The sequence below is a fragment of the Gopherus flavomarginatus genome, chromosome 2 (assembly GCF_025201925.1).
Source record: "Gopherus flavomarginatus isolate rGopFla2 chromosome 2, rGopFla2.mat.asm, whole genome shotgun sequence".
Taxonomy (NCBI): Eukaryota; Metazoa; Chordata; order Testudines; family Testudinidae; genus Gopherus; species Gopherus flavomarginatus.
The window spans coordinates 90,097,834-90,110,192 of NC_066618.1; the positions used below are offsets into that span (position 1 = coordinate 90,097,834).

General features: G+C 45.0%; 1 protein-coding gene across 5 annotated transcripts in view; it reads right to left on the reverse strand.

Annotated features, from left to right (window-relative positions):
• Positions 1–9,209: 9,209 nt before the first annotated feature.
• Positions 9,210–12,359, reverse strand: part of PDE1C (phosphodiesterase 1C) — a 556,559-nt gene continuing 553,409 nt past the window's right edge. For all 5 annotated transcript variants that reach the window (XM_050937959.1, XM_050937953.1, XM_050937951.1 and 2 more), the window contains one exon: positions 9,210–10,508. In XM_050937959.1, the coding sequence (XP_050793916.1) occupies positions 10,339–10,508 (170 nt within the window). In that variant the 3' untranslated portion in view covers positions 9,210–10,338. The remainder of the gene's footprint in view (positions 10,509–12,359) is intronic.

The window sequence follows — 12,359 nt, forward strand, 5'->3', positions numbered from 1 at the left end:
GATCAGCTGACAGGGAGGGAGGAACAGAGATGCAGAGGAGGGGCAGGAACCGAGCACACTACGGGAAGAGGCAGGGTAGCCAGCAGGACCAAGCTTCTGCCCCTTGCCCCCTGCCCCTACGGGGGGGGACAGGGGGATTGGAGAGTGGAGAAGAGTGGGCTGGGCCAGGCGAGGCAGGATTTTTAATGGCACGCTGCTGCCTGCCGGGACTCCAGCTCACGTGCCATCTTTGGCACGCGTGCCATAGGTTGCCAACCCCGGAGTAGACAAAATATTAACAAAAATCCACATATCAAATAACAATATTAATGTATGATGAGCAGTGAGTATATGTTACAGGTAATGCTTTGCAATTCAAGTTACAATTCATTTCCTGGTATTTCTCCCAGCCAGCTGCTGAATGCCACATGGCAATTGCTGGGTACAGCGCTGACCCTCCAGCATTTGCTCCTCTCAATTTACATCATGAGTCAAAAGCTGCATACCCTGAAGACCTGAGCCCTGTATCTCCAGGAAAGTGAAAGCTCTGATCTCATTGTCAAACCCAGATATGCTGTTGCCAGGCTGCTGGGTCAAGTTCAGGGGTAGCAGTGTGGCTCCCAAGGCATCTCATCCAACTGAAAATAAACGTGCTTCAACAGTGACTCCTCCTCATGACTTCAAAAGTGCAAGAGTCCTTCAATGAGACTCAAACCTGACTGCCCAGTGAAATACTGGAGGAACATTTTCATCCAATAATGCAGCCTTTCCTGATGTGTGGAGCGTGCCCCTGACAGATGTCTGTGGGTGGGTCTTCCATGGAGCCACCATGGTGACGAGGCAGATGTAGACATTTAGATGGGTAAGCCTTTAACACCACAGGGCAGGGGTGAAAATAGGGAGAAACTGGCTTCGTTTGTCTGAAGGTGTCTGTTTCAAAAGCTCGGAAATGTTAACCTAGTTTGTTAGTTCAGCACAAGCCATTTACACTTTAAGCACTGTCCATTTTTTAAGCAGAAGTTACATCCCCAGTGACACCTCACATCTAAATTTGTCATCCCCATATAGGCCAATGCAAAAGCCTGCAATAAAAAGCCACTGAATAAACCACTAGGCGTAGTTCATTTTTAAAAATATGCATATTCATAAGTTGTCAAATGTGCATTTACTATTTTCCACCTGCAAAGCTATTTGAGCAACTGGAAAGTCAATTCCATTTGGGAAACTGGTGAACGGTAGGTTTTTGCTATGTTCGCTGGCAAGACCAATATGTATGTAACCCCTTTGCCAGGTGGTGTCAGCAACAACAAGGACCAGGTTAAACATCTAGGGGTTCCTTTAAAGAATACAAAACAGAACTGGCTCGAGCCCTCACTCGATAATTTGGGGGAAATTAACCACAATGCCTGGGCTTCTCAAAGACACTATACGTCCCTGCTTGCAAACACGGAGTCTGTGTATAACAAAAGAAAACTTTCATTAAAAGGGAAAGCGATCCCAGCATTAAATTAGGGATTCAGAATTCAGAGCTGCATTCGTGTAGGTTCACTCCTACTCCTGAAAAAGTGGGGGAGAGGGACAAGCAGTGCCTCAGCTCCTGCTGTTATCTTTGCCACTGCTTGCCACTGCCTCTGTTGTTGGCCAGGGGTGTGCTGTTTTCTCTGCCATTGCTGGCAACTCACTGCCACTTCTGCGACGCTGCATTCTCAGGTTCTGCAAATTAGCCCACGTCTTAGTGATTTCAGCTCTTAGCAATTCCACTGGGTAGTGGGGGGAACCTCACTGCTAGTGCAGTCTCTGTGTTGTCTTTCCCTGCAACACTGTCCCCGCACCAGGCGTAATGCTTAGCCCCTAAACCTGCTCATCAGTAATTTTAGCCCTGGTAACTACTGAACAGAAACAAGGCCTTTCAATTAAGTCTAATCACTCAGTCTTTAAACACTCAAGAAGGGTGGGTCAAATGGAATCAAAGACCCTAAAAGCAGAGTTCCCACACTCAGGTAGGAATACCTGTCCCCATCCCCTCTCTCTATTACTGGGAGTTGGCATCCCTGCCCCCTGCTTAGCAAGTGAGGTTCAAATCAGGGTGACCCACTCAGAGTGTGCTAAGTACAGTCCTGCTGCTGTTTACTCGTACAATAAGGATAACATTTCATTACCCCTGCATTCAGTACTAAAGTGAATTGTAACCCAAAACCAGCCAAAATTGATCACTTTGGCAAAGCAGGTCTGTCTGCTGAACATCTAGGAAGATTGGGTGCTCCTGAAGTCTTTCCCTCTGGTTCATCATTAGATGTCAGAGGAAAGCTCATTCAGACCCTGCTTACGTGTATAATTTCTCACTGCTTTCAATGGCTCAATTACATGATGAGAAGTCACGTCAATATTACTTTCTATGGGAACTGGTCATAAAGAAATCTTTAAAATCTTTTAGGACTCACAAAAGCACGTCACAGTGTTACAAACTGTGTGTGTATGCACATAGCACTGTTCCCTTCCGAACGGCTCTGAATCTGAACCTCTCCATTGCCACAGAGGGCCAAAGGCTGCTAGAGCTGCAGCGGTTTAATGGATTAATTGATGTTTGCATTGTGCTTTAACCATCTAAAACAGTACTAAATGCCATTAGTTGGTCATCTTCCCTCACCAAATTCCCTATGTTATTCTTGCCCTATGTCTGTCTGTTAACATGCAAAAAGTACACATGCAAGTGGCCACATTCTTAAAAACGTCACATTTTGAAAATGTGGCCTTCTATCAGCTATACCTGCAAATGAGAGTGTACAAAAATTGCACGTACAAGTGAAAATCAGGCACTAGGCTGAGGCCCTTTGGAAAAATGTGGTTTGTTTAACTGCAGCCAAGGTGTACTTAACCAGATTCATGACTCCTTTCATTCTGATCCTTACAACCCCAAACCTCATGGATTGTTTTAAATGAGGTCAAACCCACCAGCAGAAATTGAAATGAGATTTTGGAAATGTAGTACTTCTGGTCAAATGAATGCAAGAAGTGAAAGTTAAAATCAGTTTTCATTCCATGTAAATGTTCCCTTGATCTTAATTTTCTAGCAGGGAAATGGGTGTCCTGCGTTCATTCTGTCAGTCTGCTCAGCTAAGGTAGTGCAGCAAGCCATGAAAGGGATCTTTCACCCATCTTTTTGATTGAAACAAAGGCCTTGAGAAGGCACAAATGAGACAGAAGCTGGGAAATGAGAAGATAAACCTGGGAAAAATTCTCTGGGAATGCAAATGTCCCAGCAATGGGCTGCATTGTCCATGTTTAGTCTTTTAGGTGTGATAAGCAAGAGAATGGAACAAGCTGACTAACTGCTGTACACAGGAGGTCAGACTAGATAATCTGGTGTTCCCTTCTGGTCCTAGACTGTATGGCCACCATGGCACATGACTTATGAGGAGAGGCTGAGGGAACTGGGTTTATTTAGTCTGCAGATGAGAAGTGTGAGGGGGTATTTGATAGCAACCTTCAACTACCTGAAGGGGGGTTCCAAAGAGAATGGAGCTCAGCTGTTCTCAGTGGTGGCAGATGACAGAACAAGGAGCAATGGTCTCAAGTTGCAGTGGGGAAGATCTAGGCTGCATATTGGGAAAATCTATTTCACTAGGAGCATGGTGGTGAAGCATTGGAATGGGGTATCGAGGAAGATGGTAGAATCTCCATCCTTAGAGGTTTTTAAAGCCCTAGCTGGGATGATTTGGTTGGGGATTGGTCCTGTTTTGAGCAGAGGGTTGAACTAGATGACCTCCTGAGGTCTCTTCCAACTCTAATCTTCTATGATTCTGTGAAAGATTTCCAATGACTGCAATGGGCTTTGGATCAGGCTCCTAACATATTAAAAGGGAACACAGCCCATTTGTTTAATATTGCATTCTTCTCAACATTGTCTCAGTTTTTACTCCCCTCTTCTTGTGTTTCCTATTGGAATTCTCTATTTATTTGGGAACAAATACCATCTCTGTAATACTGTACATTGCCAGCCGCTCTAAAGCCTCTTTTACCTTTTTCCTATCTGGAAATCTTACTTTACAAAGACAGACTAACTAGACTAACTAGGGTGAGTTAAATGGAAGGGTGGGGCCAGAACTTTTCTTCCAGGTGTTGCCTGCTTCTCCAAATATCAGGGAGATCTGAGGCTGGATCCTCAACTGGTGTAAGTCTGCATAATATCATTGAGTGCAATGCACTAACACTGATTTACATCTTCTCCATCTGGCAACTCTCCCAGATTTATGAGAGAGCAGCTGTGGTCCTATGGACAGTAGATTTGTTGCACCAGGAGAAGAAGGGCAATGGATGGAGAGGCTGGCTGAGATTCAATGGGACCAGCCTGAAGGCAGACTGGCAAGCTGTCTGCACAGCTGAACAGCAGATCTTGGGAAGGGGGAAGGAATGGAGCTGGAGAAACAGGTTGTGTAAGGATTGGGGAACAAGGCTGTCCACCGCCTAGCTTGCCTTACCAGTCCCTGATTTCCTTGCCCTGTGGTATACTCACATCCAATTGACTCTCAGCTCTCTCCATCTCCCCAGGTCCCCTGCTGTCCCCTAGTTCAACTAGCCCCTCTCCCTGCTTCTGCTGAATCAGCTTCCTAGAGAGGATACAGAAGCCACACACACACACAATTATTTAGATATAGATACACGCATACACAATATATGGAATAAACCCTAAAGAATCCCTCCCTCTACTATATAATTAAGTCATAACGAATGTAAGATTTTAAAATTCAGATTTTAAATAGATGCTTAAAAAATCCATTGCCTTGCTGAAGGAAATGTCTCTAGTGATTAGAACAATGGATGCATTCACAAATGAACCACAAACGGAAAAAAGGCTAAATTTACACCTAAGAGTTGCGACAAATAATCCAATCAGCTCTAAATGCCATCAAGTTTCCTGACTCGGAATCCTTGAGTGAGCTATTTTAGTCAGACTGTCACCATTTCTATACTTGCAGCATCTAAGCAAAATGCCAAAGTTCACTGCAAGGCCAGGTCTCTCTCAAACGGTGTATGTCATTCTACACATTGCTTGGAAAACTTCTTCAATAGTTACACTAGATGGCAGTGTTGCACTGGTAGGGTGACAACATGTTCAGCCGGTGAGGAGTTGGACTGAGTTGAATTATTTGATTTAATTCTAGTAGTTTTTTGTCTCCCAGGAATGATTTGCTCCAGTATCCAGTATGTACATGGGATAATCCACACACGCCATGAGAGCTTTTAGAAGGCTAATATTAGCAGTACATTACTATATAAAGTTAGAGAATCACAACAACAGAAGATGACCCTTCTACATTCCTAAGTTACATATTGTTATATGAAGAGACAAGGTGGGTGAGGTAATGTCTTTTGCTGGACCCTCTTGTTTTGGTAAAAGACAGGTTTTCAATCTACATGGAGCTCTTCTAGAAAGCTTGTCGCTCTCACCAACAGAAGTTGGTCCAATAAAAGATATGACCTCACCCACCTTGTCTCTCTAATATCCTGGGACCAGCACAGTTACGACGACACTGCAAGCAACATATTGTTAAATGGGGCATGTGGTGACATCACTCACTCTTAAATAAAGCAGTGTAATCCAGTGAATACAACACTAGGCTGGGACTCATGAGATGTGGAATCTATTCCCTGGCCTGCTGGGTAACCCTGGGCAAGTCACTTTGTGTCTTCGTGCCTCAGTTTCCCCCCTCCCCCTGTAAAAATAGGGATAATTATATTTACCTTAAGTGTAAAATGCTATAAGACCTATAAATGAAAACTAAAGAGCTAATTATTATAATAATTTGCAGGGGCTCTCAACCAAGAACCTAGAGTGGGTATTGACAATCTGTAGCCCTCGGTATAGGAAAGAAGCCAAATCATCGGACCTTTTTTTGCACTAATAGTGTAATATCAAATATATATTTTGGGATAAACTGACAGTTTTTATTTATTCAGATTTGGTTACTGCATTCTCCCCCCCCTGAAATCTAGACACATTACAAGAGTTATTTAAAAATGAAATTAAAACATTAAATCAGGCCCACACTCACCAATCATAAAGAGGTGGAAAATCTCCTACATCTTTTCAGCCCAAAATAATGCCTAGCCCAGCCTCCATCCTGAGGCTAGCCCCATCTACTTTCTCATTCCCAGAAAAAAACTCAGGGGACTGGCCTGTCTTTCAGAGGTGTGGGGGAATACCAGAGTGTGTTCTACTGACTGCTGGGTGGCACCTCCTTCTGGCCATTAGCTCTGCCCATTTCAGCACCCTCTTTCTTCACTTCTACCATTGCACTCTCATTACACGCACACAGTCACAGTTCCGAACAGCCAAGTCACATTGTGATCTCCCCATCTGGGAGAAGTCTTTCAAAATCCTTCCACACCAGCAGCGTCAGGTAGTCCTCAGGCACACTGCCCTGGCTATGTCAGTGCCACAGTGCCTCCGATAATCTTCCCACTCACTGCCCCTAGCAATACCACTCTGCAGTGGATGATGGTAGGGGAACCAAGGCCCACTCTCTGCTCTGGGTTCCAGTCCAGGGGCCTATAGTGAGCAATTAAAGTACGGGACTTCACCAACGCTGCTGCTCTCCTCTCTGCACTATTTCCTACCAACCCCAGCCTTCAGTTCCCTCTCTCTTAGGCCTCCTAGATAAACCCTTTCTCAGGGGGATTCCAGTGCCCCGCTTCCTTCTTCTTTACCTCAGGCCTCCGGCAGTTGCCGGCCTCCTGGCTTTATAGAAGTCCTGCCTGTTCCCTCCAGGTGAGCTTTCTTTCAATTAGAAGCCTCCCCACAGCCTAAATCTCCCCCCTTTGCAGCTTAATTGGCTGATTGGGCCCATCTGGCCTAATCAGTGATGAGCTGCCAAAATATTAACAACCAGCTCCCTCCTCCTCACTCCATGAGGGGGTCATGCCCTCCCTCTGCCCCCCAGGACTCCTGCCCCATCCAACCCCCCATGTTCCTTGACACCCCACCCCTGGGACCCCTGCCCCATCCAGCCCCTTCCCTGTCCCCTAACAGCCCTCTGCCACCCCATCTAACCCTTCCTCTCATTCCTGATGTCCCCCCGGGACCCCTGCCCCATCCAACTACCCCTTCTCTCTGTCCCGACTGCCCCTGGAACCCCTGCCCCTGACTGCCCCCCACCGCCTCATCCAACACCCCTGCTCCTTCCTGACTGCCCCCCCAGGACCCTTGCCACCATTCAATTCTCCCGTTCCCTGCCCTCTGACCGCTCCGAGTCCCGACCCTAATCCACCCCCCCGCCTTCTATCCAACACCCCCTTCCTACCCCCTTACTGCACTGCCTGGGAGCCGCGGGCACTGGGCCGGAGTCGGGGGCCGGGCTGGAGCTGCTGGCCGGGCCGAAGGCGGGGACCGGGCCAGAATCGCGGGCCAGATTGGGGCAGGGCCGGAGCCATGGGCCAGAGCTGCTGGCCAGGCTGAAGTTGGGGGCCAGCCCGGAGCCACGGGCTGGGGGCTGGGCCAGAGTCAAGGACCAACCTGGAGTCAGAGCCGGGGGCCGGACCAGAGCCACTGACCAGCCTGAAGTCGAGGGCTGGCCTGGAGCCGCTGGCCGGGGCTGGCTCGGAGCTGCGTGGCGCTTGGAGCCCTCCTCACGTCCCCCGGCCCAGCTCACCTGCAGGAAGCTGCCGCTTTCTTCTCAGCCCTCCCAGGCTTCCCGCGCAAACAGCTGATTCGCAGGAAGCCAGGAGGAGGAGCCTTCAGGGGAGGAGGCAGAGGCAGAGCAGGAGCTAGGGGAGCTGGGGCTGGGGGCAGGGCAGGGAGCTGCTGGAGCTTTTGTTAAATTTAAAAGCCCTTTTAGAACCGGGACAACCAGTTCTAAAAGGGCTTCTAAATTTAACAACCGGTTCCCGCAAACCGATGGGAACCAGCTCCAGCTCACCACTGGGCCTAATTCAACTCTCTCAGGACCAGTGTGGTAGAGCACACTCCATCACAGGTCCAGGGAGGCCAGCAAAGCTTGAAAAGAGGATGGGGCTCACTGGGGAATGGCCTGGGTAGATGGAAGACAATGCACTAATTCAGCACACCCCCTTAACAGCCTACAAAACCTGGGCTCCTATAAAGCACCTAATGGATTTTTGAGTGGTCCCCATCTGCCATAAATGCCAAGGGAGGTGAGGCAGTGTCAGTCCAATGTGCTTTCTCTTCAGGTAAATTCCCTTTCATCAGAAGGAGCCAGGCTGGTGCAGGAAATGTCTGTGACAGGATGGTGAATTTGGACTTGGTAGAACCAGATTCAATTCTTGGTTTTCCCACATACTTCCTGTGTGACCTCAGGCAGATCATTTCGTTTCCCTGTGCCTAATTCCCCATCCATAAGCATGAGATGACAATACTTCTCTACATTGCCAGAGGAGGATACATTGTGAGGCTATATCCATTTTGTCTGTGACATGCTTAGACTCTACAGTGACACAATGTAAATAATAAAAAGGAAGTGCAAGTTAAACTGAACCCAGGGGAACAGGAAAGTACATCTGGCCCAGTAAGTCTAAACTGGTGTCATTTGAATGCCAAGCGTGTAGACAGGTAGGGGAAAAGGTCTCAGATAAAGTGTGGTAAGTCAAGGGCTGTTTGAGAGAAGGAAATGACACAGACACAGAAAATTCATTTGGAATAATAATATATTGAATTTCTATACAACTCTGTAAGGTAAAATATTTCAGGGCACTATACAAGCAATATATAGTGAAAATATCTGCTCTTCATCAGGCTGAGAATTCCCAGATATAAATCAGGTTTTCAACATTTTAGTAACAGATGACTTCAAAGTATATACCACATTTCACTGCATTTACGTGGCTGGGGAGCACAGTAACTGAAGACTCTACAGTGATGATAATTCTGATTGTGTCTGAGGAAAACAGAGCACAGAAACCAAATGCACAAAGAGAAGACAGAGCCAATAGGATGGACTTAACTGACAGGCAATGACATCAGTTGCAGCTGATGTGCTACTTAAGAGGAAGACAATAAAGTAATTGCAAGTAGGAACAATACGCTGAGGTTGCCTGTTTTGTGGAGCTCACTGTCAGCGGCCATCTGTGAAATGCTACAGGTCCTAGGCCAGTGCACAAAGAACTGCAAGGTAATTTCTAATAAAAAATTGCACTGCCTATAATATTCCCCAGCAATTTTCCCCACAATACTTAGCCTTTATTATACTATCTATGTGGCACCACAATGTTATGCACATCAAATTTAGCCATTCTGATGTCAGGCAGACTAACACATCTGTAGCCTATAGCCAAATGGGACAAGAGGCGGGATGGGTAACTCTGCTATCACACCTGCATGTCTGTGGGACCAAAGAGATGTGTCACCTTGTGATGTTAATCCTGGAACTTCACTATTTCATGTATTATTGAAGCGGGGATAATCAGTGGGGATAATGTCACAGCTCCAACCAATTAGTTTTCACTATTAACATCATTTGTAACAATGCCTTTCAGAGACAGCATTTCCAGGAATGAAAACTCTTAGAGCACTAGAGATTAATATGGTCCTGTTTAGTGCTCTTTACCAAGAGGCTGAACTTGACTACATGAGTAATGAGACTGCAACCCTCTCCTATTCTTACCGCTTTGATTCTGTATTAGGTATTTGTTCTACCCAGCTTCTCTAAATCTAGGAGTTCCTTCCTACATACAAAGCTTTGGAGGAGTATGGCCTCATAGACTTGGATTCCAATCTCCATATTGATCAATGGGCCAAAAGCCAGAAACATCTATTAGTAGCTGAACAAAGCTAAATAAACCTCATGCATTGTAATGTGATGTTATGCTTTCTTTTTTTCCCCTTCTGTGTGAAATTAGTGGGGAGTTGTTCATCTCCCATTCCTTGTACATATTTCTCAATCCTTATTGTAGTATAATTGTCAGGTGTCTTATTCATAACACGATCAGTTTAAAGGTGGCTATGCGGGACCTCACACATATTAGGTTCAATGCAGAAATTACTGGGTGAAGTTCTATATGCCCTGTGTTATGGAGAAGATCAGACTAGATGGTCATAATGGTCTCTTAAAATCTCAGAATCTATACCATTCTTAATTTGATAGTAAATCTATGTATGCAGATTTACTTTTGAAAATTTAAAGCAAAAGCCCAATATTTTAGCCCTAAACGTGAGAATAATACAGCAATGAGGAACGCTATTGAGAATGGTTCTACTGGAAGCTTCCATGGAATTATTTGGCTAAATCATATACTTGCTTGCATCTTGGATTTCTCCCCACTTGGTGCAGAATTAAAATGATCCACAATTATTACACAGTGTCCTTCATCAGCTTGCAAAAAGCAGTGTGAACTTCCTTTCTTCTTCTATTTCCTATTCCAGTTCTGAGAAATATGTTGAATCTTTTTCATCCTGCCCCTCTGGTCGAGCAGCTTGTATCTCACCGGATGTTCCTCGGACTTCTTGTGAAAGGGTGGGAAGTGGGTTCCTGAGTGGTAACTGGGTCTCTTGAAATGGCGCAGTTGAGGTTTGATAGCTAGAGGTTATAAAACAAAAACAAAGGTCACTCATTCACAGGGCTACTGTCAGATTGGTGGAGAACCACCCATGGATTTTGTTGTATCCCAGTCCACCCCAACCAATATTTCTGTCTGTATAGAAGAAAGAGAAAACATACTGTCAAATTAGTGAAAGGGGGCCTAAATGTAAAGTTCAAGTCTGTATTTACCTACCTATATAGGTATCTGAGCACCAGGTCTTCTTTCTAAATATATAATAATTACGGTATCACTGAATCAAAGATGAGTTTGAGGCTAGGATTCAGATCCAAACTTCCCCGGAATTCAGGGATGGTTGGATCTGGGATTTTTGTTCTGACTCATTAATGAGATAGTGGTCAGCTGTGAAATTCATGCATGGATCCATACCTGGTTCTGAATTTTCTAAACTTTTAAATTGTAGCTGATTGAATCCAGGGTTTGCTTTGGGTCCATTTTTACACACCGAACACCAAGAATGAAGCATGAGATAACCAGCAATGGGTGTGATTTGGGTTTGGTTATCAAATGTAAATGAAGTGATCCATGAAATAGTAGCATCAGATGATTATTCTATGGAAAATGTATTACCTATTGCATCAAAGAAGCTAAAGACATGCCCAAATGTGAACTACTTAACATTAATTTCTGATGCGCACTTTGCTCTCTCATGTTAATAAATCCCTGGAGTAATAACATGTACCATTAAAATGTTCTAGTAAGCAAAGTACTTCTTTTATCCCATCTCCAGTAATAAGTATTCTGATTCTTTCCTGTTTTCAAGGAGACTGTCATTCAGGCAAGTAGAATTAGAGTCTGCAGAGTGTCCGCTAGGTGATTTACTGCTCTTCATGAGGCATTCACTCTTCATATTCATTCTGTTTTCATGACTCAGCATGGACTCGGCCAAACTGTTGGATTTCCCACTGCTTAGCATGGAGAAAAGTTTATTGCTAAATGGAATTGTATCAGAGTCACTGCCAATGGTGATGAGCTGGCTGATAAGTATATGGGGGTATATCCAGAATACTGACAGGCCATTTTTCATCCTGATTCAATAGCCAAGTAAAGGGAACACAATTCGTTCAATTTCCTTAATCATTATTGACTCCCACTATTAGTATGCGGGGAAAGAGGGGGGTATTATGTCAGAAGACTGGGAGTTAGGACCTCTGGCTTCTATTCCCAACTTTGTCACTGACTTGCTGTGTGACCTTGAGCAAACCCTTTCTGTGTTTTAGTTCCCCCATCTGTAAAACAGGGATAATTATAACTACTTAACTCAGATTTTTGAGAGACTTAAATAATTATTGTTTGTAAAGGTGATTAGGTGAATGATGCTATATGAGTAGCATTATTGTTGTCTAGGCTTCATGCTTGTGAGACGTGATCTTACAGTTTTGGGGGGGAAATAGGAAGTATCTCTAAGACAATACTACATGGTACATTGTTCCTGGTTTGGGATGCACATTCATCATTAATTAGAGGGACTTTGTGAAAGCCAGAGCTGCTGTTTTGAAGCCCCCTGCTGAACTGCATGCATGTGCATTATACACTGTGGAGCAGAGAAAATGTGCTACATGGAACCTTCATCTGACCAAAAAAAAGTCACAGTGTTAAATAAAAAGCTAAGAATAGTGCAAAGAATCAGGGTGAAAACAAAGTTTATTTGATTCTGATTTTACTTTGTCATTTTTCTGAGCCGGGTAGTATTCCATCTGCCCAGAAAGCAGAGCTGCCACTGACAAAACTTCCATGTTGGGGAGAGGATATGGCCAGAATACACTGTGGGGGCCATAGTCAACTCTATGCCTATGTCTGCTCTAAAGTATGCTGAGAGTCACACCAGC